Here is a 24,391-nt window from a genome sequence, read left to right on the forward strand (position 1 = left end):
CTCAGCCTCAAGCAGCTTTACAATATTGGATTACACAAGTGTAAAAGTAAATATGAGGGTTATATTTCATGTCTAAAATGCTCTCGTGGTGTTAAAACTGTATTTAGAAGGTTGTAGAAAGGTCCTTCAAGGCTTTAACTACAAAATAATTTGATTTAAAATGAATAGTTCAGACAAAGAACCAAATAAACAACGATAAACGTTCCACTGTGCTGTGTTTGAGTTTGATGGCCAGAATGTCCAACATGCCAAACAAGAATCCTGTATACAACACAACTATCTGCTAGCAAGAGTAGCTGAGGTTAAAAAATATTTCTAAATAATTTCAGGAATTATTGTTTTCCAGTCTTATCATGTTTATGCAATGCATGTTTTTCCTTTAACGTGTCACCCATATGTTATGGCTGCAGCTGAAAATAAATGACTGAATATTCAAACTGTGATTCAAATATGTAGAAAAGATTCATGATATTTTCCTCTCCAGTGTCATGTAGCTGTTTACTCTTCAATAAAACCATAACATATCTACCGTCAATCTTTATGATGAATATCTTGAAAATAGACACTAATAAATATTAAGCTTTGAACCTGATGTGTTGGACGTTTATTGAGTGCTAAAACAAGTCACGTGATCAGGATCTGCTTGGCGGAAGTGAAAGGCTGCATGGCGGCATGCAGAGCTTTGCTGTAGTCATGGAGACCGACCTCTGTGCAGGCAGGAGCACTCAGCTTCCCCTGGCGGATCAGGGAGCACAGTTCATCCAGCATGGAGCGGAACGCTCCGGAATCTACACAAGACAACGACAATGTTTTTATTCATCACATGCATGGACAGAAGCAGGGCCGGCCCGTGGCATAGGCCGTATAGGCAAATGCTAAGGGCGCCGTCCATCAGGGGGCGCCACGCCAGTGCCACAAATGTTGGAGAAAAAAAATAAATAAATTGGTACTATTATTTCTAAATACAAAAAATAATCCCACGTTAATTAAAATGCAAAGTAAAGCCTATATAATAGAAATATTATTTGTTACAACATTACGCCCTCCCCCCCGCACGGTGCGCCCCCTCCCTTCCCGTATCATGACTCTTTTTGGACGTCACCACATCAAAAAATCAACACAAGATGTCAAAACGGCCAAAACTGTCAGGTGCCCAGGGAAGAAAAAAGAGAAAAGAAGAGGAGGAGAAACGAGAAAAGACAAGAGGTAGCAGGTAGGTAACGTTAGCCTACATGAAATTATTTGTCTGTTACAGAATGTGATAGTAACCTGGCTTTTTAGCATTAAGCTAATGTTACATGATTCGGCAATTGCTAATCAATAAATAGCTAGTTCTGTTTTAACGTCGGGTTAATATTGTGTAGGGGACTAAATTGTTATGGAAAATAATAATGTAACGTTAGGTAATTACAGTACTCCCACCTTACATTCCTCAGGGACATTTGTATTAGATCTTTTAAGCAGGTGTTTTTTGTTTACATTGTTATTGCCTTCTGGTTAGCTAATGTTTGCCCTGCAGGTAATAGTCACTTTTCCACCCCTTTATATATTAGTTATAGTTGTAAGCCTAGTTGTTAAAGTGCACATCATTATTGTAAATTAAGCAATATGTATGTAAAAAATATTGTATTTCATATATTCATTTTTTATTTTTTGCATTCATTTATTTATTCATATTTTTTTTTATCTTGTTAACTATTCTGATTGTTAATTTGTTTTCTTTAAGTAAAAAAAAGGTCAAAGACAAAGCTATTCGGTTTCTTGTGAGTATATACACTTCACTGCCGATGTGGGGGGGCGCCACCAAAAATCTTGCCTAGGGCGCCAGATTGGTTAGGGCCGGGCCTGGACAGAAGAATTTACTTTAACGAGCTACCTACCTAATGTGCCTGCCGAAAGTTTGGAAACACTTTTTTTATGCAATTAAATGAGAACATGTCTCCAAACATTTAACTGGTACTGTAGATACCTAACTAAAATATCAATAAACAAAAAATATCGGTTCACATTCAAATCACGATTCTTATTAATCCTGATTTTTTTCCCCCTATTTATAAAAATCGATTTAAAAAATATATATATATATAATCGAGGTTTCTGTGGTTTATCTGGTATACAGTGCTCAATACCGGGGTAGAGCGGAATAATACAAGAGGCTATATCATCCCTACAAGCCTGTTTCGCAGGTTTCCCTGCTCGTCAGGGGATTTTTAAAATCCCCTGACGAGCAGGGAAACCTGCTAGCTCAGCTGTCTCGGCGATGTGAGTTCAGATTTTTTTTTTCTTAATTTTTTCATGTTTAAAATGTTTTTTGCAATTTTAATTTTGACAGTACCACATAAGATAGGTTTTAATTGCTGATGCAGGTTGATTTTTAAATGTGACAGAAAATAACCCATTTTGTACAATGCCCAGTAGTGTGTAAATGTGTTTCTGTGTAGAATTTCTCCAGCAATGGTCATGTGGTGACACAAATTAGGGTCTTTTGAGAGGTAATCTTTGAAGTCTGACATCATTGAAAGCCTAGGTGGGAAACGCACGGCCCGCCACTGAATATATATATATATATATATATATATATATATATATATATATATATATATATATATATATATATATATATATATGTTACAAAATATATTTAATAATAAAGAATACAAATAAATACATATTTATTTATTTGTATTTTTTTTAATTATGAAATATATTTTGTAACTTATATATATATATATATACATATACATATACACATATGTTACAAATATATTTCATAATAAAAAAATACAAATAAATACATTTGTATTTATTTGTATTCTATATGTATTTTTTTTTACTATGAAATATATTTTGTAACATATATATATATATATATATATATATATATATGTTACAAAATATATTTCATAATAAAAAAAAACCAAATAAATACATTTGTATTTATGTGTATTCTTTATTATATGTATTTTTTTTATTATGAAATACATTTTGTAACATATACATATACATATATAAATATATATATATATATATATGTATGTATATATGTATATGTTACAAAATATATAAATACATTTGTATTTATGTGTATTCTTTATTATATGTATTTTTTTTATTATGAAATATATTTTGTAACATATACATATACATATATATGTATATATGTATATGTTACAAAATATATTTCATAATAAAAAAAATACATATAATAAAGAATACACATAAATACAAATGTATTTATTTGTATTTTCTTATTATGAAATATATTTTGTAACATATATATATATATATATATATATGTTATAAAATATATTTCATAGTAAAAAAAATACATATAATAAAGAATACAAATAAATACAAATGTATTTATTTGTATTTTTTTATTATGAAATATATTTGTAACATATGTGTATATGTATATGTATATATATATATATATATAAGTTACAAAATATATTTCATAATTAAAAAAATACAAATAAATAAATATGTATTTATTTGTATTCTTTATTATTAAATATATTTTGTAACTTTTATATATATATATATGAGCTCGCAGATTTCCCTGCTATATATATACACAGTATATATATATATACATATATATATATATAAGTTACAAAATATATTTCATAACAAAAAAAATACAAATAAATAAATTTGTATTTATTTATTTTTATTCTTCTTTATTATTAAATATATTTTGTAACTTATGTATATATATATATATATATATATATATAAATATACACACACACACACACACACACACACACACACACACACACACACACACACACACACGCTTATCCAAAAATTTTTATTACTTGGCCACCTCAAAAAAATTTGATATATATATATGTAATCTATATTATAATATAATACAATGTAAATATATATAACCATTTTAAAAGACGTTTTTAGGCCATTTCCATGCAACTGCCATGCAAGGAGCTTTTTTTTTTAACCTGTAAGCTCTTTTGAAAAAGTGTAATTGTAATTATCATACCAAATAATACATTGTGAGAATCAGTTTGAATCGAGAATCGTGTTCAATTGAGAATCGATTCTAAATCGAATTGTCCTCCCAGGTATTGGAATCAGATGGAATATTTAGGTGCCCAAAGATTCACACCCCTATTAAAAAAACACCCTAATTTGCCAAATTAAAACAAAAAGACAAACCATATTACATGTGTATCAGTATACTTATATTTGATTATCATTACTAAATTATTTAAAATCAATCCGCGACCCCAAGCGGTAGAAAAATGGATGGATTTCAAATCAAATGTATAACAGTGTTGCTGTAATATCAAACAGTTCAAGAAAACAGAGCAAAAGATCCGTTTTTTTTAAAAAAAGTGTTGCTGTTGATAAAAGTACATAAATGCAAATTTTACATATATTGCCGCTAATAATGTTCCAATCTAGTCCTGCAGGTGGCGGCGCTGCATACAAATTGGTTGCACACGTGACAATTGGTGATTTCCTCAATGAAAAAGTGATTGCAATCTAAATAAAATGTAAGTGGATCTTCTGCAGCAGCCAACTCACCGTGTGACTGATCTCTCTTCCACTGTGTGACCCAAAATCCGCAAATTTTCACATCCTTGAAAATAAGAGCACTCTACAGAACACGAGAAGCAGACAATTTATTTGGTGATGCATGAAAAGTACTACATAAATAAAGTTTGACTGATCTTACCACGGGGACAGTGACTGGCTGTTTGGACATCCCCCCATAGGTCACCATGGACCGCCCCGGCCTGCAATAAAAAGCCACCATTTTTCTTTATTGTAATATTTACATTCTACTCAAGACTGTGCAGCCCTCTCACTGGAGATGACGAAGCAGCTCCGTCGCACTTTTGCCCCCAACTGCATTCAAGGCTAGTTTAGGCTTTGGGCACGTCTGAAAGGAAAGCAAAATATAATACAGTACAGCAGTGATCCCCAACCTTTTTGGAACTGCGGACCGGTCAACTCTCCATAGAGCAGGTCAGCAGCAGGAAGCATGAAGTGCTCTAAAACTTGCTGGTAGACGGCTGCGTTGACCCTGGATCTCAGGAAACAGAGTGGACCGACACCAGCAGATGACATGGCACCCCAAACCATCACTGATGGTGGAAACTTTACACTAGACTTCAGGCAACGTGGATCCTGTGCCTCTCCTGTCTTTCTCCAGACTCTGGGACCTCGATTTCCAAAGGAAATGCAAAATTTGCATGGTTGGGTGATGGTTTGGGGTGCCATGTCATCTGCTGGTGTCGGTCCACTCTGTTTCCTGAGATCCAGGGTCAACGCAGCCGTCTACCAGCAAGTTTTAGAGCACTTCATGCTTCCTGCTGCTGACCTGCTCTATGGAGATGGAGATTTCAAGTTCCAACAGGACTTGGCGCCTGCACACAGCGCAAAATCTACCCGTGCCTGGTTTACGGACCATGGTATTTCTGTTCTAAATTGGCCCGCCAACTCCCCTGACCTTAGCCCCATAGAAAATCTGTGGGGTATTGTGAAAAGGAAGATGCAGAATGCCAGACCCAAAAACGCAGAAGAGTTGAAGGCCACTATCAGAGCAACCTGGGCTCTCATAACACCTGAGCAGTGCCAGAAACTCATCGACTCCATGCCACGCCGCATTAACGCAGTAATTGAGGCAAAAGGAGCTCCAACCAAGTATTGAGTATTGTACATGCTCATATTTTTCATTTTCATACTTTTCAGTTGGCCAACATTTCTAAAAATCCCTTTTTTGTATTAGCCTTAAGTAATATTCTAATTTTGTGACACACGGAATTTTGGATTTTCATTTGTTGCCACTTCAAATCATCAAAATTAAATGAAATAAACATTTGAATGCATCAGTCTGTGTGCAATGAATAAATATAATGTACAAGTTACACCTTTTGAATGCAATTACTGAAATAAATCAAGTTTTTCAAAATATTCTAATTTACTGGCTTTTACCTGTATATACATACCTGCCAACTTTTGAAATCAGAAAAACCTAGTAGCCAGGGTCCAGGGGCCGCAGGACAAAGTCCTGGTGGGGGGTTCACTTCGCCCCCCGAAGCAAAATGATTATTAGCATTCAGACAGGTTAAAATGTTGCTAAAACCATCACTTTTCTATCAGTCACAGTGACTTTTCAGAACAAAAATATTACAGCAAAAATCATATGGGTTGATTGACATGTTTATTCTGTAAGCTAACTTCAATAGTTTGAAATTATTTTGACAGTTAATGCCAGTTATCCTGTCAACCTTTCACAAGACTTCAATTTGTTCATTGAAAGTATAAACACTTTTTACAGTAAACAAATGGTAAAACAGTACTAAACAATTCCATAAAAAAAAAAAATTGGTGTCATTATTAACTTTCTGTCCAAGCTTGTATAATCTACTGCCTTGTTCAATTGTAAAAAATATTCTGTGCCTAAAATTCACATTTCTATCCCAATTATCATACTGTAAACATGGTAAACTAACTTCATTAAAATTAATAGTCCTGTCAATAGCATGGAATTACAATTCAAATGTAGTTTTTTTGTAAGCCTTTCAAAAGAATTCAAAATATGAAAAATGAATGAAAATTAATTGAAGCCATCAGACACTTGAAAAGTGGCACATCACATCTCTAATGTAATCATTTGAACTTTTCAACAGAAATAGCACTGCAAAAATATTAAGGACATACTTCTGTATTTTGGTAGTTATGCTGTCAACATTTAACAAGATTTCTTCAACTTGGACTTGAAAGCATAAATAGTATAAAAACTTTTAACAGTATAACAGTACTAAACAATTCCAATAGATAACATTGGTGTCATTACCTTTTTATTTGCTCAATTATTGCCTCCGTAAATAAAACTTCGGCATTTATCACATCCAAAGAATCTGTTTGGGCGACGAAAAACGTTGAAAGTTTTCCACTTGTATCGCTAGCAACGGCATTAGACTTGTGTTTTTTTGTCCCAATGTGGTCTTTTACATCGCTAATTCCTCCGTGTCCGATCGAAAAATCTTGTCTGCACAAGGTGCAATTCGCGTAGTTTTCACCCTTTTTGGAACGGATAATTATTCCCGGATAGGCTTTTGAATATTCTTCACGGAATGACTGCAGTTTTCTTTTCCGTTTAAGACTCGTTTGCGATTTTTCTCCGGCTGATTCCATGATCGTTCGCTCGTTTGGAAACAATGGCAACTGGTGCCTCGTGCTTGGCAGCGGTGCTATAAATAGCCTCGCTCATGGCATCCGGAATGGCTCGATAGGAAGTTACAGGAAGCAGTGTCGATTGTCATTGTTACGCGATTTCGTGAATAAAACTTAAAAAAAAAAAAAAAAAAATTAATGAAAAACCGTATTTTTTATCACTGCAACCGTAACCCGGAATAGGTTGATGAAAACCGTACTAATTACGGGAAAACCGGAGTAGTTGGCAGGTATGTATATATATATATATATATATATATTTTCTTTTCTTGTGCGGCCCGGTACCAATCGATCTTTCCCGGTACCAATCGATCTTTCTTTTCTTGTGCGGCCCGGTACCAATCGATCCGCGGCCCGGTGGTTGGGGACCACTGCAGTACAGTACAGTGGGCATTTTATCCATAAGAATTAATAGGAATAGAACACAGCTGTTTTGGTGTAAAAAAACTTTCCCCTTTAAAGACAGCATTAAGTTCATTCCAGTCATACATACCATTGTTCTCTATGTGAGTAATTTCCCTTGATCCAACCCTTTCTAATGTTAAACACTACAAAATAATTAAATAATGATAAAAATTCAAGATCAGATCATTATCGGTACCAAGGCTCAAATATCAGTATGTATCAGAAGTGAAAAAGGGTCTTCTGTGCAAAATCTAATTTTTTTAAATAAAAAAAAAACACAAAAAGCTTGTGGAGTTCATCGTTTTGTTGACCGTGTTTTTGTGCAATTTCAGAGACCTACCTTTCCCCAATTGTTGGTTTATCACGACTGTTTTCTGTTTCAGTCAGAAATACAATTTCCTTTCAAAACTACACACCTTAAATAGTTCTTTCATTTCAGGTCGCCGAAGTGCTTCCTCCTTGATCACATGACTGGCTCCCAGGGCCTTCAGCCTATCACTGAGCTGTGTGAAGTCCGGCCTTTTTGAGAAAGAAAGTTTTATGAATAGCAGCTATTAAACACAAAATGAACCCAATCATATTTCATGAATTTATGCTTCATTTAAAGGGGACTGCGAATCCAACTTTTCTTACCTATCGCTATCCGTTTTTGTGTATTTAGGATCTAAATAACCAGAGGTGGGTAGTAACGCGCTACATTTACTCCGTTACATCTACTTGAGTAACTTTTGGGATAAATTGTACTTCTAAGAGTAGTTTTAATGCAACATACTTTTACTTTTACTTGAGTATATTTATAGAGAAGAAACGCTACTTTTACTCCGCTACTTTTATCTGCATTCAGCTCGCTACTCGCTACTAATTTTTATCCATCTGTTAATGCACACTTTGTTTGTTTTGGTCTGTCAGACAGACCTTCATAGTGCCTGCGTTTCAACAAATACAGTCACTGGTGACGTTCACTCCGTTCCACCAATCAGATGCAGTCACTGGTGACGTTGGACCAATCAAACAGAGCCAGGAAGTCACATGACCTGACTTAAACAAGTTGAAAAACTTATTGGGGTGTTACCATTTAGTGGTCAATTGTACGGAATATATACTGTACTGTGCAATCTACTAATAAAAGTTCCAATAAATCAATCAAAAGTGTGAAGGAAAAAAAGACCCTTTTTTATTTCAACCGTACATCCCGTCAAAAGCCTAAAGACTGACTGCACAGTTCCTGTCTTCACAATAAAAGTGCCGCTACATCGCGCCTGCGCTTTCAAAATAAGAGTCTCCGAAAGCCAGCGCAAACAAGCTAGCAAGCCACGGAGTTTGCCGCCAATGTATTTCTTGTAAAGTGTATAAAAACGAATATGGAAGCTGGACAAATAAGATGCCAAAAACCAACCACTTTCATGTGGTATTACCGTATTTTCCGCACTATAAGGCGCACCGGATTATTAGCCGCACCTTCTATGAATTACATATTTCATAATTTTGTCCACCAATAAGCCGCCCCGGACTAAAAGCCGCGCCTACGCTGCGCTAAAGTGAATGTCAAAAAAACGCTGCGCTAAAGTGAATGTCAAAAAAACAGTCAGATAGTTCAGTCAAACTTTAATAATATATTGAAAACCAGCGTTCTAACAACTCTGTCCCAAAATGTACGCAAATGTGCAATCACAAACATAGTAAAATTCAAAATGGTGTAGAACAATAGCAACATAATGTTGCTCGAACGTTAATGTCACAACACACAAAATAAACATAGCGCTCACCTTCTGAAGTTATTCTTCATTCGTAAATCCTTCGAATTCTTCGTCTTCGGTGTCCGAATTGAAAAGTTGGGCGAATACGGGATCCAAAATGGCCGGTTCCGTCTCGTCGAAGTCACCGGAGTCAGTGTCGCTGTTGTTGTGCAGCAGTTCTGTGAATCCTGCCTTCCGGAAAGGTCGGACCACAGTTGTGACCGAAACTATCTGCCCAGGCATTTACGATCCACTGGCAGATGTTGGCGTATGTCGACCGGCGCTATCTGCCCGTCTTAGTGAAGGTGTGTTCGCCTTCGGAGCTGTGTGAAAAAAGCCACCCGGCTTCTTCGCGTAAACTTCCCTTAACCACTCGCTCATCTTTTCTTCATCCATCCATCCCTTCGAGTTAGCTTTTATGATGACGCCGGCTGGAAAGGTCTCTTTTGGATGGGTGGAAGTTAGCATGGCAAGCTAGAACCACAGTGAAGGATGACTTCTCATTCCCTGTGGAGCGAATATTCACCGTACGTGCTCCCGTTCCACAGTGCGGTTCAGTTGCTGTGAAATACGGTAGTAATCCGTGTGCGGATGGAGAGATTGCGTCTTTTTATGAACCGGATCGTTTTGTAGGAGCCATTTTGTGGTCTTTACAGATGTAAACAGGAAATGAAACGTACGGTGATATCCGCGCGTTTTTTCTTCTTCTTCCGGGGGCGGGTGAAGCGCTTCCTGTTCTATGGGGGCGGGTGAAGCGCTTCCTGTTCTATGGGGGCGAGTGCTTTCATTGGCGGTTGCTTGCGTAGAAGAAGAAGCGCTTCCTGTTCTACCGGGAAAAAAGATGGCGGCTGTTTACCGAAGTTGCGAGACCGAAACTTTATGAAAATTAATCGTAATAAAGCGCACCGGGTTATTAGGCGCACTGTCAGCTTTTGAGAAAAATTGTGGTTTTTAGGTGCGCCTTATAGTGCGGAAAATACGGTAGACAGAAAGGAGGAACTTTTCTTCTCCTCCATTTGAAAACGTGGACGCTATCATCACTACTGTCTGATTACAATCAATGCAAGTCATCAGAATCAGGTAATACACCAACTTATATTCTTGTCTTCATGAAAGAAAGGAATCTATATGTGTTAAACATGCATGTATATTCATTAAAACACCTTTAACATGTAAACAAAAACGGCAAAATAAATAAATATAAATTATATACTGTATATATCAATGTATGTATATATATGTATGTATATATATGTATATGTGTGTGTGTGTGTGTATGTATATATATATATATATATAAATATATATATGTGTGTGTGTGTGTGTGTGTATATATATATATATATATTTTTATATATATATATATATATATATGTATATGTGTGTGTGTATATATATATATATATATATATGATATGTGTGTGTATGTTACTCATCAGTTACTCAGTACTTGAGTAGTTTTTTCACAACATACTTTTTACTTTTACTCAAGTAAATATTTGGGTGACTACTCCTTACTTTTACTTGAGTAATAAATCTCTAAAGTAACAGTACTCTTACTTGAGTACAATTTCTGGCTACTCTACCCACCTCTGTAAATAACTCCCGGAAATTTTAAATCAAATAATGGAGGCAAGGTGGGGATATTTTTTTTAAACAAACTTGCCTTCTTACCATGAGTTGATTAACGTGGACCCCGATTTAAACAAGTTGAAAAACTTATTCGGGTGTTACCATTTAGTGGTCAATAGTACTGTGCAATCTACTAATAAAAGTCTCAATCAATCAATCCTTCATACTTCCTCCAAACGAGCGGTTTAGAATTTGCCCAACTCATGACGTTTTACCCCCCCCAAGTGTGACGTCAGCGGATTATCCATATATGGTATAAATTTACCCAAAGAGCTTTGCAAGAGTTCGCCATTCTAGTCAATAAGCTACTTCTTTTTCTCTATCCTCTTGTTGTGGACATACAGGTAAAAGCCAGTAAATTAGAATATTTTGAAAAACTTGATTTATTTCAGTAATTGCATTCAAAAGGTGTAACTTGTACATTATATTTATTCATTGCACACAGACTGATGCATTCAAATGTTTATTTCATTTAATTTTGATGATTTGAAGTGGCAACAAATGAAAATCCAAAATTCCGTGTGTCACAAAATTAGAATATTACTTAAGGCTAATACAAAAAAGGGATTTTTAGAAATGTTGGCCAACTGAAAAGTATGAAAATGAAAAATATGAGCATGTACAATACTCAATACTTGGTTGGAGCTCCTTTTGCCTCAATTACTGCGTTAATGCGGCGTGGCATGGAGTCGATGAGTTTCTGGCACTGCTCAGGTGTTATGAGAGCCCAGGTTGCTCTGATAGTGGCCTTCAACTCTTCTGCGTTTTTGGGTCTGGCATTCTGCATCTTCCTTTTCACAATACCCCACAGATTTTCTATGGGGCTAAGGTCAGGGGAGTTGGCGGGCCAATTTAGAACAGAAATACCATGGTCCGTAAACCAGGCACGGGTAGATTTTGCGCTGTGTGCAGGCGCCAAGTCCTGTTGGAACTTGAAATCTCCATCTCCATAGAGCAGGTCAGCAGCAGGAAGCATGAAGTGCTCTAAAACTTGCTGGTAGACGGCTGCGTTGACCCTGGATCTCAGGAAACAGAGTGGACCGACACCAGCAGATGACATGGCACCCCAAACCATCACCCAACCATGCAAATTTTGCATTTCCTTTGGAAATCGAGGTCCCAGAGTCTGGAGGAAGACAGGAGAGGCACAGGATCCACGTTGCCTGAAGTCTAGTGTAAAGTTTCCACCATCAGTGATGGTTTGGGGTGCCATGTCATCTGCTGGTGTCGGTCCACTCTGTTTCCTGAGATCCAGGGTCAACGCAGCCGTCTACCAGCAAGTTTTAGAGCACTTCATGCTTCCTGCTGCTGACCTGCTCTATGGAGATGGAGATTTCAAGTTCCAACAGGACTTGGCGCCTGCACACAGCGCAAAATCTACCCGTGCCTGGTTTACGGACCATGGTATTTCTGTTCTAAATTGGCCCGCCAACTCCCCTGACCTTAGCCCCATAGAAAATCTGTGGGGTATTGTGAAAAGGAAGATGCAGAATGCCAGACCCAAAAACGCAGAAGAGTTGAAGGCCACTATCAGAGCAACCTGGGCTCTCATAACACCTGAGCAGTGCCAGAAACTCATCGACTCCATGCCACGCCGCATTAACGCAGTAATTGAGGCAAAAGGAGCTCCAACCAAGTATTGAGTATTGTACATGCTCATATTTTTCATTTTCATACTTTTCAGTTGGCCAACATTTCTAAAAATCCCTTTTTTGTATTAGCCTTAAGTAATATTCTAATTTTGTGACACACGGAATTTTGGATTTTCATTTGTTGCCACTTCAAATCATCAAAATTAAATGAAATAAACATTTGAATGCATCAGTCTGTGTGCAATGAATAAATATAATGTACAAGTTACACCTTTTGAATGCAATTACTGAAATAAATCAAGTTTTTCAAAATATTCTAATTTACTGGCTTTTACCTGTACTTGCCAACCCTCCCGATTTTTCCGGGAGACTCCCGAATTTCAACGCCCCTCCCGAAAATCTCCCGGGATAACCATTCTCCCGATTTTCACCCGGACAAGAATATTGAGGGCGTGTCGTGATGGCACTGCCTTTAGCGCCCTCTACAACCTGTCGTTGCGTCCGCTATTTCTCCGTACAAACAACGTGCCGGCCCAGTCACATGTTTGCGGCTGTAACACACACACACACACACACATAGATGACTGCAAGACATACTTGATTAACATACATACTGGTCACACTGAAGGTGGCCATATAAACAACTTTAACACTGTTACACATATGCGCCACACTGTGAACCCACACCAAACAAGAATGACAACCCTCCCGATTTTCTCGGGAGACTCCCGAATTTCTCCTGATTTCCACCCAGACAACAATATTAGGGGCGTGTCGGCCCAATCACATAATATCCACGGCTTTTCACACACACAAGTGAATGCCACCCATACTTGGTCAACAGCCATACAGGTCACATTGAGGGTGGCCGTATAAACAACTTTAACACTGTTACAAATATGCGCCACACTGTGAACCCACACCAGACAAAAAATGACAAACACATTTCGGGAGAACATCCGCACCATAGCACATACAGAACAAATACCCAGAACCCCTTGCAGCACTAACTCTTCCGGGACGCTACAATATACATATATGTTTTAAGCTCGCGTATGTTCAACCCAAAAATACGCTGCGCCTTATTTATGCGTTAAATACAGAAATAGCACCCGTAACTGACACGGCGCATTTTAATACGGTGCGCCCGATGGTCGCGAAAATACTGTATAGTGGCTTCGATAACGGGAACCGGTTCTCACAAAGGGATTCGAATCCAAGGAATCCGTTCTTTTCTTATCGAACAATCGGGAAAACCGGTTTCAAACATCATCCCTAGTAATATGTATGCTAATAGGTGCCATTTTGCTGTCCTTATACACACACCATAATTATATGTTTAATGCGCCGATAATCCATCAAGCGGTACGGCTTTATAGCTTACCGAAGTCGAACTCAAAACATTTTGGCAGATTTTTCAGCGCCATGTGTAATGTTCCATATTCTCAATGGAACATTTAAAGTTTTGGTGTTGTTTACTGCCATCATATTGCAGTCTACACTAGAGATGTCCGATAATATCGGCCGATAAATACTTTAAAATGTAATATCGGAAATTATCGGTATCGGTTTCAACCTCCCGATTTTCCCGGGAGACTCACGAATTTCAGTGCCCCTCCCAAAAATCTACCGGAGCAACCATTCTCCTGATTTCTACCCGGACAACATTATTGGGGGTGTGCCTTAATGGCACTGTCCTCTACAACCTGTCCGCTTTTCCTCCATACAAACAGCGTGCCGGCCCAGTTACGGTACATAATATATGCTGTTTTTACACACACATAAGTAAATCCAGTGCATACTTGGTCAACAGCCATACAGGGTGGCCGTATAAACAACTTTAACACTGTTACAAATATGCGCCGCACTGTGAACACCGGCCCACCCCCCTAATCTCCCGAATTCGGAGGTCTCAAGGTCTGTCAGTACACTGCAAAAACTGAAATCTAAGTAAGCTTAAATATCTCAAATTAGGGTGACATTTGCATATTTTCTGTCTGATAAGATAATTCTTCTCACTAAGCAGATTTTATGTTAGTGTTTTACTTGTTTTAAGGGTTTTGGTCCTAAATGATCTCAGTAAGATATTACAGCTTGTAGCGGAGATTTTATGACCTATTTTGAGTAAAACATGCTTGAAACTAGAATATCAAGTGTTGCAAAGCTGTGTCAACACTCACAAGTATAAAACTACTTTTTTAAAGTAATCATTTCTTACTTCAAGCATGAAAAAAAATCATGATGCCGAGCATTTAAGAATATTTTTCAACATTTTGAGCAAAAAGGTCTCTTTTTTTTTACCAAGAAAAGTGCGCTTGTTATTAGTGAGAATATACTTATTTTAAGGTACTTTTGGGTTCATTGAGGTTAGCTAATTAGGGCCCGCATGGCCCATTGCATAAGGACTCCCAAAGGGAGTCCTTATGCAATGGGACATAAGGACCTATTGAATTTGTAAGGTTTTATTATTATTATACCGGCCGCCTCTTTGAGCACTAATTTGACCCACTTAACATGCTTCAAAACTCACCATATTTGACCCACACATCAGGACCTGCGAAAATTGTCTTTTAATGAAAAAACCGAACCCCAAAACTCAAAATTGCGCTCTAGCGCCCCCTAGGGGAAAAAAAAACTAGACTGCCTGTAACTCCCACTAGGAAGGTCGGAAAGACATGAAACAAAATTCTCTATGTAGGTCTGACTTAGACCTAAATTTCATAATTGTACATCCTTGGGCAGAAATCAACAGGAAGTTGGCAATTCCCCCTTCAAGACAAAAAAGTACTAAAAACAGTCACTTTTGCCTCTTTGAGCTGTAATTTGACCCCCTTAACATGCTTCAAAACTCACCGAACTGAACACACACATCAGGACTGGCAAAAATTGCGATCTAATAAAAAACCTAACCCCAAATCTCAAAATTGCGCTCTAGCGCAATTTCTGAATAAAACGCTGAAAAAACTGCTCCTCGGAAGAAAAAAATGACAAAACTGCCTGTAACTCCCACTGGGAAGGTCGGAGAGACATGAAACAAAAACCTCTATGTAGGTCTCACTTAGACCTACATTTCATAGATTGACAACCCCCAGCAAAAATCAACAGGAAGTTTGCTATGCCCCCTTCAAAACAATTTTTTTGTAAAAACCGGTCACCTTCCTTCAAAAACTATCTCCTCTGAGCGCGTTTGTCGTTTCGGCTTCAAACTAACACAGGAGAGAGAATGAACCCTTGTGTATAAAAGTACAGAACAGCGTTTTTCTAACTGCTCCGGTTTTGATTTTATGACCCTTCAAAAGAACCGCTGCGCTGATGCTACTGCGCTGCTGTTTTTTTAAGATGGCTGCTTAAAAGCAGGAAGCACCAGCATGCCCACACAATACAGACGAGGTAGGTACACTAGACAAAAGTATTGGGACACTTATGACTACCACCGGACAAAAGTATTGGGACACTTAGGACTACCACTGGAAAAAAGTATTGGGACACCTACACTGGACAAATGTATTGGGACACTTAGGACTACAACTTGACAAAAGTATTGGGACACGTACTACTAAAACTGGACAAAAGTATTGGGACACTTAGGACTAGCACCTGCCAAATACGCGGGCCCGACCAACGCTGCTTGCAGCTTTAATTTTACTTGTTTTGGAAAGTCTTGAGAAGCCGAATTTTCTTGGTCTATTGGCAGATAATTTTAGTTCAAATAAAATACCCCTAATTTTTATATATTTTTTTCTTGTTTTTGAACACTAACTTTTTGCAGTGTAGACTCCATATGGAAGCGCTAAAAACTACAACAAAGGAAGACGTATTCAAAATGAAGGGAAGTAAATAAGATCGCCAACAAAAAGGTGCATTCTAAAGAAATGGTCAGAAAGCGGCTTGAAGATGATAGTCTGTAAAACATAATCTATGTAACATTTTGACCAAAGAACCAGCTTTACATGTTATGTAGACCACAAGGAAGTGTTTAAAATGTTAAAAAAAAATCATAATATGACCCATTTAAGTGTTTAAAATGTTAAAAAAAATCATAATATGACCCATTTAAGTGTTTAAAATGTTAAAAAAAAAATCATAATATGACCCATTTAAGTGTTTAAAATGTTAAAAAAAATCATAATATGACCCATTTAAGTGTTTAAAATGTTAAAAAAAAAATCATATGACCACCCATTTAAGTGTTTAAAATGTTAAAAAAAAAATTCATAATATGACCCATTTAAGTGTTTAAAATGTTAAAAAAAAATCATAATATGACCCATTTAAGTGTTTAAAATGTTAAAAAAAAAATCATAATATGACCCATTTAAGTGTTTAAAATGTTAAAAAAAAAATCATAATATGACCCATTTAAGTGTTTAAAATGTTAAAAAAAAAATCATAATATGACCCATTTAAGTGTTTAAAATGTTTAAAAAAAAATCATAATACAACCCATTTAAGTGTTTAAAATGTTAAAAAAAAAAATCATAATATGACCCATTTAAAGCAAATGTATTGTAATAAATCATAAGTGTAGCATGTGGATATACCTATCTCGGACCACATTGATGGTGTTTATTCCCTTGGCTGAAGCAATTTGAATGACCGCCTGCCCGACTCCGCTGTTGGCTGCATTCTGGATCACCGAATCACCTGCAAGGTCGTTAACAACTAAATCAATGCAGCAGTTTTGCCTTGACTAAGATAACAATGCTGACTTTTGATTGACACAATCAGAGATACGTCTAGAACAGTGCTTCTCAAACTTTTATTTAATATTTTGGGCCACTGTAACATTACACATAGATTGAGCAGCAAGACTGTGTTTGAATATTTAATTAATTGGTTCAAATTGGCCCTAGTGTGTGAATGTGAGTGTGAATATTGTCTATCTGTGTTGGCCCTGTGATGAAGTGGCGACCCCAAAAGGGACAAGCGGTAGAAAATGGGTGGATGGGTTCTTTAGCTCAGGGGCGGCATGGGAGGAAAATCTGTGCACACGCGGGCCGGGCTATTAAAATCATGGTATTAAAACAAAAAAATAAAGACAATTTCCGATTGATTTCTTTGTCTTAAATTTGGCCAAAAATAGAACAAACACATTCTGAAAATATTTACAATAAAAATATAGAAAAAAATACCAGCAGCGGTAAAGTTTAGATCCATGAAAGAAAGAAGAAAGTGAATGAATGTTTATAACTGAATAAATGTACATATGCATACAAATGTGTTTTCTTTTGTATCATTTTTTTTAATGAATTAAGTAATGTTTATGACGACCTTTTTCCAAAACACAATATAGAATGTGAGATATAACAGGACAATGCATACATTTATCATTTGTTTCAAAACGGTTACAAAAAAGTGCGACCCCAAAAATTTACTGAGAGACTCCATTTTTATGACATCTAAACGGAATTATCTGAGCGTCCCGTCGGTCGGCATCCCAGCGAGAGTGGAAAATATTATAGTGTTTGTTTTGGTTAGTTTGTATGTTTAGCAACTAGCAATGCTGCTGATGCTACAGTGTTTCAATAAAGCTGCATCCGTTTAGCCCTCGGCTTCTAAAAAATTATTGCTCGTCCTCTTTGTGTTCGGGTTCAAAAATATATGGTTCTGGATCATAATTTTTCCCAAAGTAATCGTTGCTGGCTCTCACAAAAGTTTGCTTGGTTAGGGATATTTACTCGCAAACTTTGTAAGTCTTTTGGTGTCATAAATCATATATATATATATATATATATATATATATATATATATATATATATATACACATATATATATATATATACATACATATACATACATACATACATACATACATACATACATGTATATATATACATATATATATATATATATATATAGCTTCTATTTAGAGGCAAATTGTTTTTCCACAAATAAAGCTGCACTCGTTTAGCCCTCGTCTTCTAAAAAATTATTGCTCATCCTCTTTGTGTTCGAGTTCAAAAATATATGGTTCTGGATCATAATTTTTCCCAAAGTAATCGTTGCTGGCTCTCACAAAAGTTTGCTTGGTCAGGGATATTTACTCGCAAACTTTGTAAGTCTTTTGGTGTCATAAATCATATATATATATATATATATATATACATACATATACATACATACATACATACATGTATATATATATATATAGCTTCTATTTAGAGGCAAATTGTTTTTCCACAAATAAAGCTGCACTCGTTTAGCCCTCGGCTTCTAAAAAATTATTGCTCATCCTCTTTGTGTTCGAGTTCAAAAATATATGGTTCTGGATCATAATTTTTCCCAAAGTAATCGTTGCTGGCTCTCACAAAAGTTTGCTTGGTTAGGGATATTTACTCGCAAACTTTGTAAGTCTTTTGGTGTCATATATATATATATACTGATATATATATATATATATATATATATATATATACATATATATCAGTGACGTGCGGTAACTGGAGGCAGGTGAGGCGGGGCCTCACCTGCCATCATGGAAAAAAAAAAATGTAAAAAGAAAAAAAATTAATTAAATTGTTAAATGTATCAAGTGATTATACTATAAAGTTATTTTCCATTTAACTTCACCAGTTTTAGATTATTTTTATTCAAAATCGCTGAATTTTCACATTTGCCGTTCAAATACTGAGAAGAGACGGTGCGGTGATCAGCAGCCAGTTGAGGCACGTCACTCAGTGCCTCAACATGGATTGCGGACTCGGCTAACTGCTGGCCTGCTGTGCAGTGAGACTGTATTGCTATATGAATTATATTATACATTTCCATAGTTTAGTTAGCTGAGGTATATAATGTACAGTGTATTTTGTCAACAACTGTATGTGTGTAACGTATTTCTTGTGCTGAGCAATCATAAAACTGCTGCGAAGACACACTGTGTGAGGCTCGCGTAGTCCCGCCTCCTGGTGCCGGTTATTGCATCTCCGCCGCAGAATGCACCCCCCCGACGGGAGTGCCACACCAACCAAAGCCCACACCCAAACCCTCCACGTGCAAGACCGAATCCACCCAAAAAAAGTCACTTAACAAGAAGCCAAAAAGTGCAAAAACAACATTGCTCGCGCCGGAGGAGCCGTGAACGACTGCAGGGACACAACATTAGGTACACCTGCAGACTGCAGCATGGATTTCATATTTCATTCATTCACAACTCCTCCAACACGAACACCACTGTTCCCGCACTTATAAGTAAAGGTAAGACCATAATAACGTTTTTTTTTATTAAATGTGCTTTTTTGTGTGCTACAGTTTGTATGTGTAAAGTTAAAGTTAAGTTAAAGTACCAATGATTGTCACACACACACTAGGTGTGGTGAAATTTGTCCTCTGCATTTGACCCATCCCCTTGCTCACCCCCTGGGAGGTGAGGGGAGCAGTGGGCAGCATATATATATATATATATATATATATATATATATATATATATATATATATATATATATATATATATGAAAATAGCTTCTATTTAGAGGCAAATTGTTTTTCCACTCTACTAGTACAGGGTGATTAAAAAAGAATACGCCAAAATCATCATGCATTTATTCGGTTCTAAAGCATTATAACAGGCTGAATCAATGGTCATTTGATACAGGAGTTATCCAAGTTTTGTTGTGTTACAATTTCACCGTTGTGGTCAAGTAATCCTTTCGGTACCGTTCAATTGTAGGAAGACCACGTGTTTATTTACCCTCAAAATGGCGACTCAACAGAAGGCATTAGAGATGCGCGGTTTGCGGGCACAACCGCGGAGTCCGCGGATTATCTGCGGATCGGGCGGATGAAATTAAAAAAAATTAGATTTTATCCGCGGGTCGGGTCGGGCGGTTGAAAAAAAAAAAAAAAAGATTTTAAATAGATTCAGGCGGGTGGCAGTTAAACCAATTCGGAAATATATATACATACCGTATTTTCCGCACTATTAGCCGCACCTAAAAACCACAAATTTACTCAAAAGCTGACAGTGCGGCTTTTAACCCGGTGCGCTTTATATATGGATTAATATTACGATTCATTTTCATAAGGTTTCGATCTCGCAACTACGGTAAACAGCCGCCATCTTTTTTCCCGGTAGAACAGGAAGCGCTTCTTCTTCTACGCAAGCAACCGCCAAGGTAAGCACCCATCCCCATAGAACAGGAAGCGCTTCTTCTTCTACTGTAAGCAACCACCCGCCCGCGTAGAAGAAGAAAAAGCGCCACAAAATGGCTCCTACTAAGCGACAAGGATCCGGTTCATGAAAAGACACAATCTCTCCATCCGCACACGGATTACTATTTCACAGCAACTGATATTCCTGTGAACCGCACTGTGGATACAACGGGAGCACGTACGGTGAATATTCGCACCACAGGGAATGAGAAGTCATCCTTCACTGTGGTTCTAGCTTGCCATGCTAATGGCCAGAAACTTCCACCCATGGTGATATTCAAAAGGAAGACCTTGCCAAAAGAGACCTTTCCAGCCGGCGTCATCATAAAAGCTAACTCGAAGGGATGGATGGATGAAGAAAAGATGAGCGAGTGGTTAAGGTAAGTTTAAGTTTACGCGAAGAGGCCGGGTGGCTTTTTTCACGCAGCTCCGTCCATGTTGATATACGTATGTTTGTGATTGCACATTTGCGTACATTTTGGGAGTGAACAGAGTTGTTAGAACGCTGGTTTTTAATATATTATTAAAGTTTGACTGACCTATCTGACTGTTTTTTTGACATTCCTTTAGCGCAGTTAGATGCGGCTTACAACACCGGGCGGCTTATAGGTGGACAAAGTTTTTAAATATGCCGTTCATTGAAGGCGCGGCTTTTAACCCAGGGCGCCTTATGGTGCGGAAAATTCGGTACTTAAATGTTGTTACCCACATACGAAAAACGAGCAGGCACCTGCAGCATATGCCACAACAGAAGAAGAAAAAAAAAAGAGATGGACACTTTTACGGAGCGGAGAAGGGACGCCTCGCCGGGTCCGGGACCGAGGCCCCTTCCCCCGAGAGGGCCCCACCGGGAGCCGTAGCTGAGGCGATCCGCGAGAAGGGCCCGACGCACGTCCAGGGTCACCACCGCGCCCACCGCACAGACACCCCGCCTCGTCCGCCTTCGCCGCGGCCGGCGTCACGCGCAGCAGGTAAGCAGCTTACCTGCCCGCCACCCCCGTGGCTCGTAACAGGGGTCACTCCGCACGCTCCGCCCGCGCAGCTTACCTGCCCGCCACCCCTGTTGCCGGGGGCGCGTAACAGGGGTCACTCCGCGCGCAGTGCGCTCACGAAAGGGGTGGGGCTCACCCTGGTTGATATAGACAGCAGGACGGTGGCCATGGAAGTCGGAACCCGCTAAGGAGTGTGTAACAACCCACCTGCCGAATCAACTAGCCCTGAAAATGGATGGCGCTGGAGCGTCGGGCACATACCCGGCCGTCGCCGGCAGCGAGACGCGCTTGGAGGTGCGCTCAGCGCGGCTCCCATATGATTGCGCACTGGTGTGCGTCTGGGTCGTGACAGCGTGGCACGCGAATGTCTGTGCTGCATTGGATCAGTCTCCTTTCTTTAACAGGCAAAAGCTTTATAACCTCACTAATGCCTTGCATCGTCTATATTAGATATATAACAACGGGCGGGTGCGGGCGGGTGCAGTTCTGATCAAATGTTATGGATGGCGGATGGTTGACGACTTTCTGATGCGGTTGCGGATGAAATAATTGCCTATCCGCGCATCTCTAGAAGGCATGAAATGAATACTCAAAAGTTATGTACAACACATGTGTTCAAGCTAGGGTTTCTATTGTTTTTCATTTTTAAAATATCTAGTGATCATATTCTTTTTGAATCACCCTGTACTTTAAGTTAGGAAAAAAAAGAAAAAAAAACTCCAAAGCCATCTTTGATGTAAAAGTCATTGCACTTCACTATATGGTTTGGTCTGACTACATCCCTGTCTTTTGCGTACCTGGCTTGAGGCGCTCAAAGTCCGACAGCATTCGTAACGCCGTGCAGGGGTTCACGCCCAGCGTGGCGGCACACAAGACGGGAATGTCATTGGGCACTGAGATGACAGCGTCTTCCTTCACCACGGCGGCGGTCCTCCACATCCCTTTTACACACATCAACACACTAGAAAGACGCCATTTACGCAGATAGTCTCACTACAGGTTCGATCGTTTACCCAGACTGGCATCTTTGGGGATGACCCGGTCTCCGATTTGGAGAGACGTCACCTGGCTGCCCACCTCCACTACCTGGCCCACGCCCTCGTTGCCGCCAACAGCAGGGAGTTCGGGGAGGATGGCGTACGTCCCTGAAAAAAGCACAGAATACTGTCAATGTTTGTGCTATTCACGTGTGTCAAACAGTGAATAATAGGTTGCTGGTTTTTTTATTTATTTTTTTAATTAATATTCTACCCAAACATTTAATAAAGTAAAATAAAAATAAGGCAGCAAGAGAAGTATCTCACACATTTATTTTCTAAAGTAAATCTTTACAGCAGATATGGGCATCTACATCAACTACTGTATTTTTCGGAGTATAAGTCGCACCGGAATATAAGTCGCACCTGCCGAAAATGCATAATAAAAAAGGAAAAAAAACATGTATAAGTCGCACTGGAGCCCGGCCAAACTATGAAAAAAAACTGCGACTTATAGTCCGAAAAATACGGTATATGTCAGGGGTCGGCAACCCAAAATGTTGAAAGAGCCATATTGGACCAAAAATACAAAAACAAATCTGTCTGGAGCCGCAAAAAATTAAAAGCCATATTACATACAGATAGTGTGTCATGACATATAAATTGAATTAATATGACTTAAAGGAAACTAAATGACCTCAAATATAGCTACAAATGAGGCATTATGATGCAATATGTACATATACAGGTAAAAGCCAGTAAATTAGAATATTTTGAAAAACTTGATTTATTTCAGTAATTGCATTCAAAAGGTGTAACTTGTACATTATATTTATTCATTGCACACAGACTGATGCAATCAAATGTTTATTTCATTTAATTTTGATGATTTGAAGTGGCAACAAATGAAAATCCAAAATTCCGTGTGTCACAAAATTAGAATATTACTTAAGGCTAATACAAAAAAGGGATTTTTAGAAATGTTGGCCAACTGAAAAGTATGAAAATGAAAAATATGAGCATGTACAATACTCAATACTTGGTTGGAGCTCCTTTTGCCTCAATTACTGCGTTAATGCGGCGTGGCATGGAGTCGATGAGTTTCTGGCACTGCTCAGGTGTTATGAGAGCCCAGGTTGCTCTGATAGTGGCCTTCAACTCTTCTGCGTTTTTGGGTCTGGCATTCTGCATCTTCCTTTTCACAATACCCCACAGATTTTCTATGGGGCTAAGGTCAGGGGAGTTGGCGGGCCAATTTAGAACAGAAATACCATGGTCCGTAAACCAGGCACGGGTAGATTTTGCGCTGTGTGCAGGCGCCAAGTCCTGTTGGAACTTGAAATCTCCATCTCCATAGAGCAGGTCAGCAGCAGGAAGCATGAAGTGCTCTAAAACTTGCTGGTAGACGGCTGCGTTGACCCTGGATCTCAGGAAACAGAGTGGACCGACACCAGCAGATGACATGGCACCCCAAACCATCACTGATGGTGGAAACTTTACACTAGACTTCAGGCAACGTGGATCCTGTGCCTCTCCTGTCTTCCTCCAGACTCTGGGACCTCGATTTCCAAAGGAAATGCAAAATTTGCATGGTTGGGTGATGGTTTGGGGTGCCATGTCATCTGCTGGTGTTGGTCCACTCTGTTTCCTGAGATCCAGGGTCAACGCAGCCGTCTACCAGCAAGTTTTAGAGCACT

The 24,391-nt window shown here is 38.3% G+C and overlaps 1 protein-coding gene across 2 annotated transcripts in view; it reads right to left on the minus strand.

Annotated features, from left to right (window-relative positions):
• Positions 1 to 575: 575 nt before the first annotated feature.
• The window catches only part of mecr (mitochondrial trans-2-enoyl-CoA reductase), a 41,910-nt gene continuing 18,094 nt past the window's right edge, over positions 576 to 24,391 (minus strand). Inside the window, exons 3-10 of one of the 2 annotated variants that reach the window (XM_061946659.2) lie at positions 22,731 to 22,862; positions 22,515 to 22,658; positions 17,119 to 17,221; positions 8,034 to 8,136; positions 4,839 to 4,912; positions 4,706 to 4,766; positions 4,555 to 4,627; positions 576 to 788 (exon numbers count right to left, since the gene is read on the minus strand). In XM_061946659.2, the coding sequence (XP_061802643.2) occupies positions 625 to 788; positions 4,555 to 4,627; positions 4,706 to 4,766; positions 4,839 to 4,912; positions 8,034 to 8,136; positions 17,119 to 17,221; positions 22,515 to 22,658; positions 22,731 to 22,862 (854 nt within the window). In that variant the 3' untranslated portion in view covers positions 576 to 624. The remainder of the gene's footprint in view (positions 789 to 4,554; positions 4,628 to 4,705; positions 4,767 to 4,838; positions 4,913 to 8,033; positions 8,137 to 17,118; positions 17,222 to 22,514; positions 22,659 to 22,730; positions 22,863 to 24,391) is intronic. The other variant, XM_061946666.2, reaches the window with a different exon arrangement.

The sequence above is a fragment of the Nerophis lumbriciformis genome, linkage group LG04 (assembly GCF_033978685.3).
Source record: "Nerophis lumbriciformis linkage group LG04, RoL_Nlum_v2.1, whole genome shotgun sequence".
In the NCBI taxonomy this organism is placed as follows: domain Eukaryota; kingdom Metazoa; phylum Chordata; class Actinopteri; order Syngnathiformes; family Syngnathidae; genus Nerophis; species Nerophis lumbriciformis.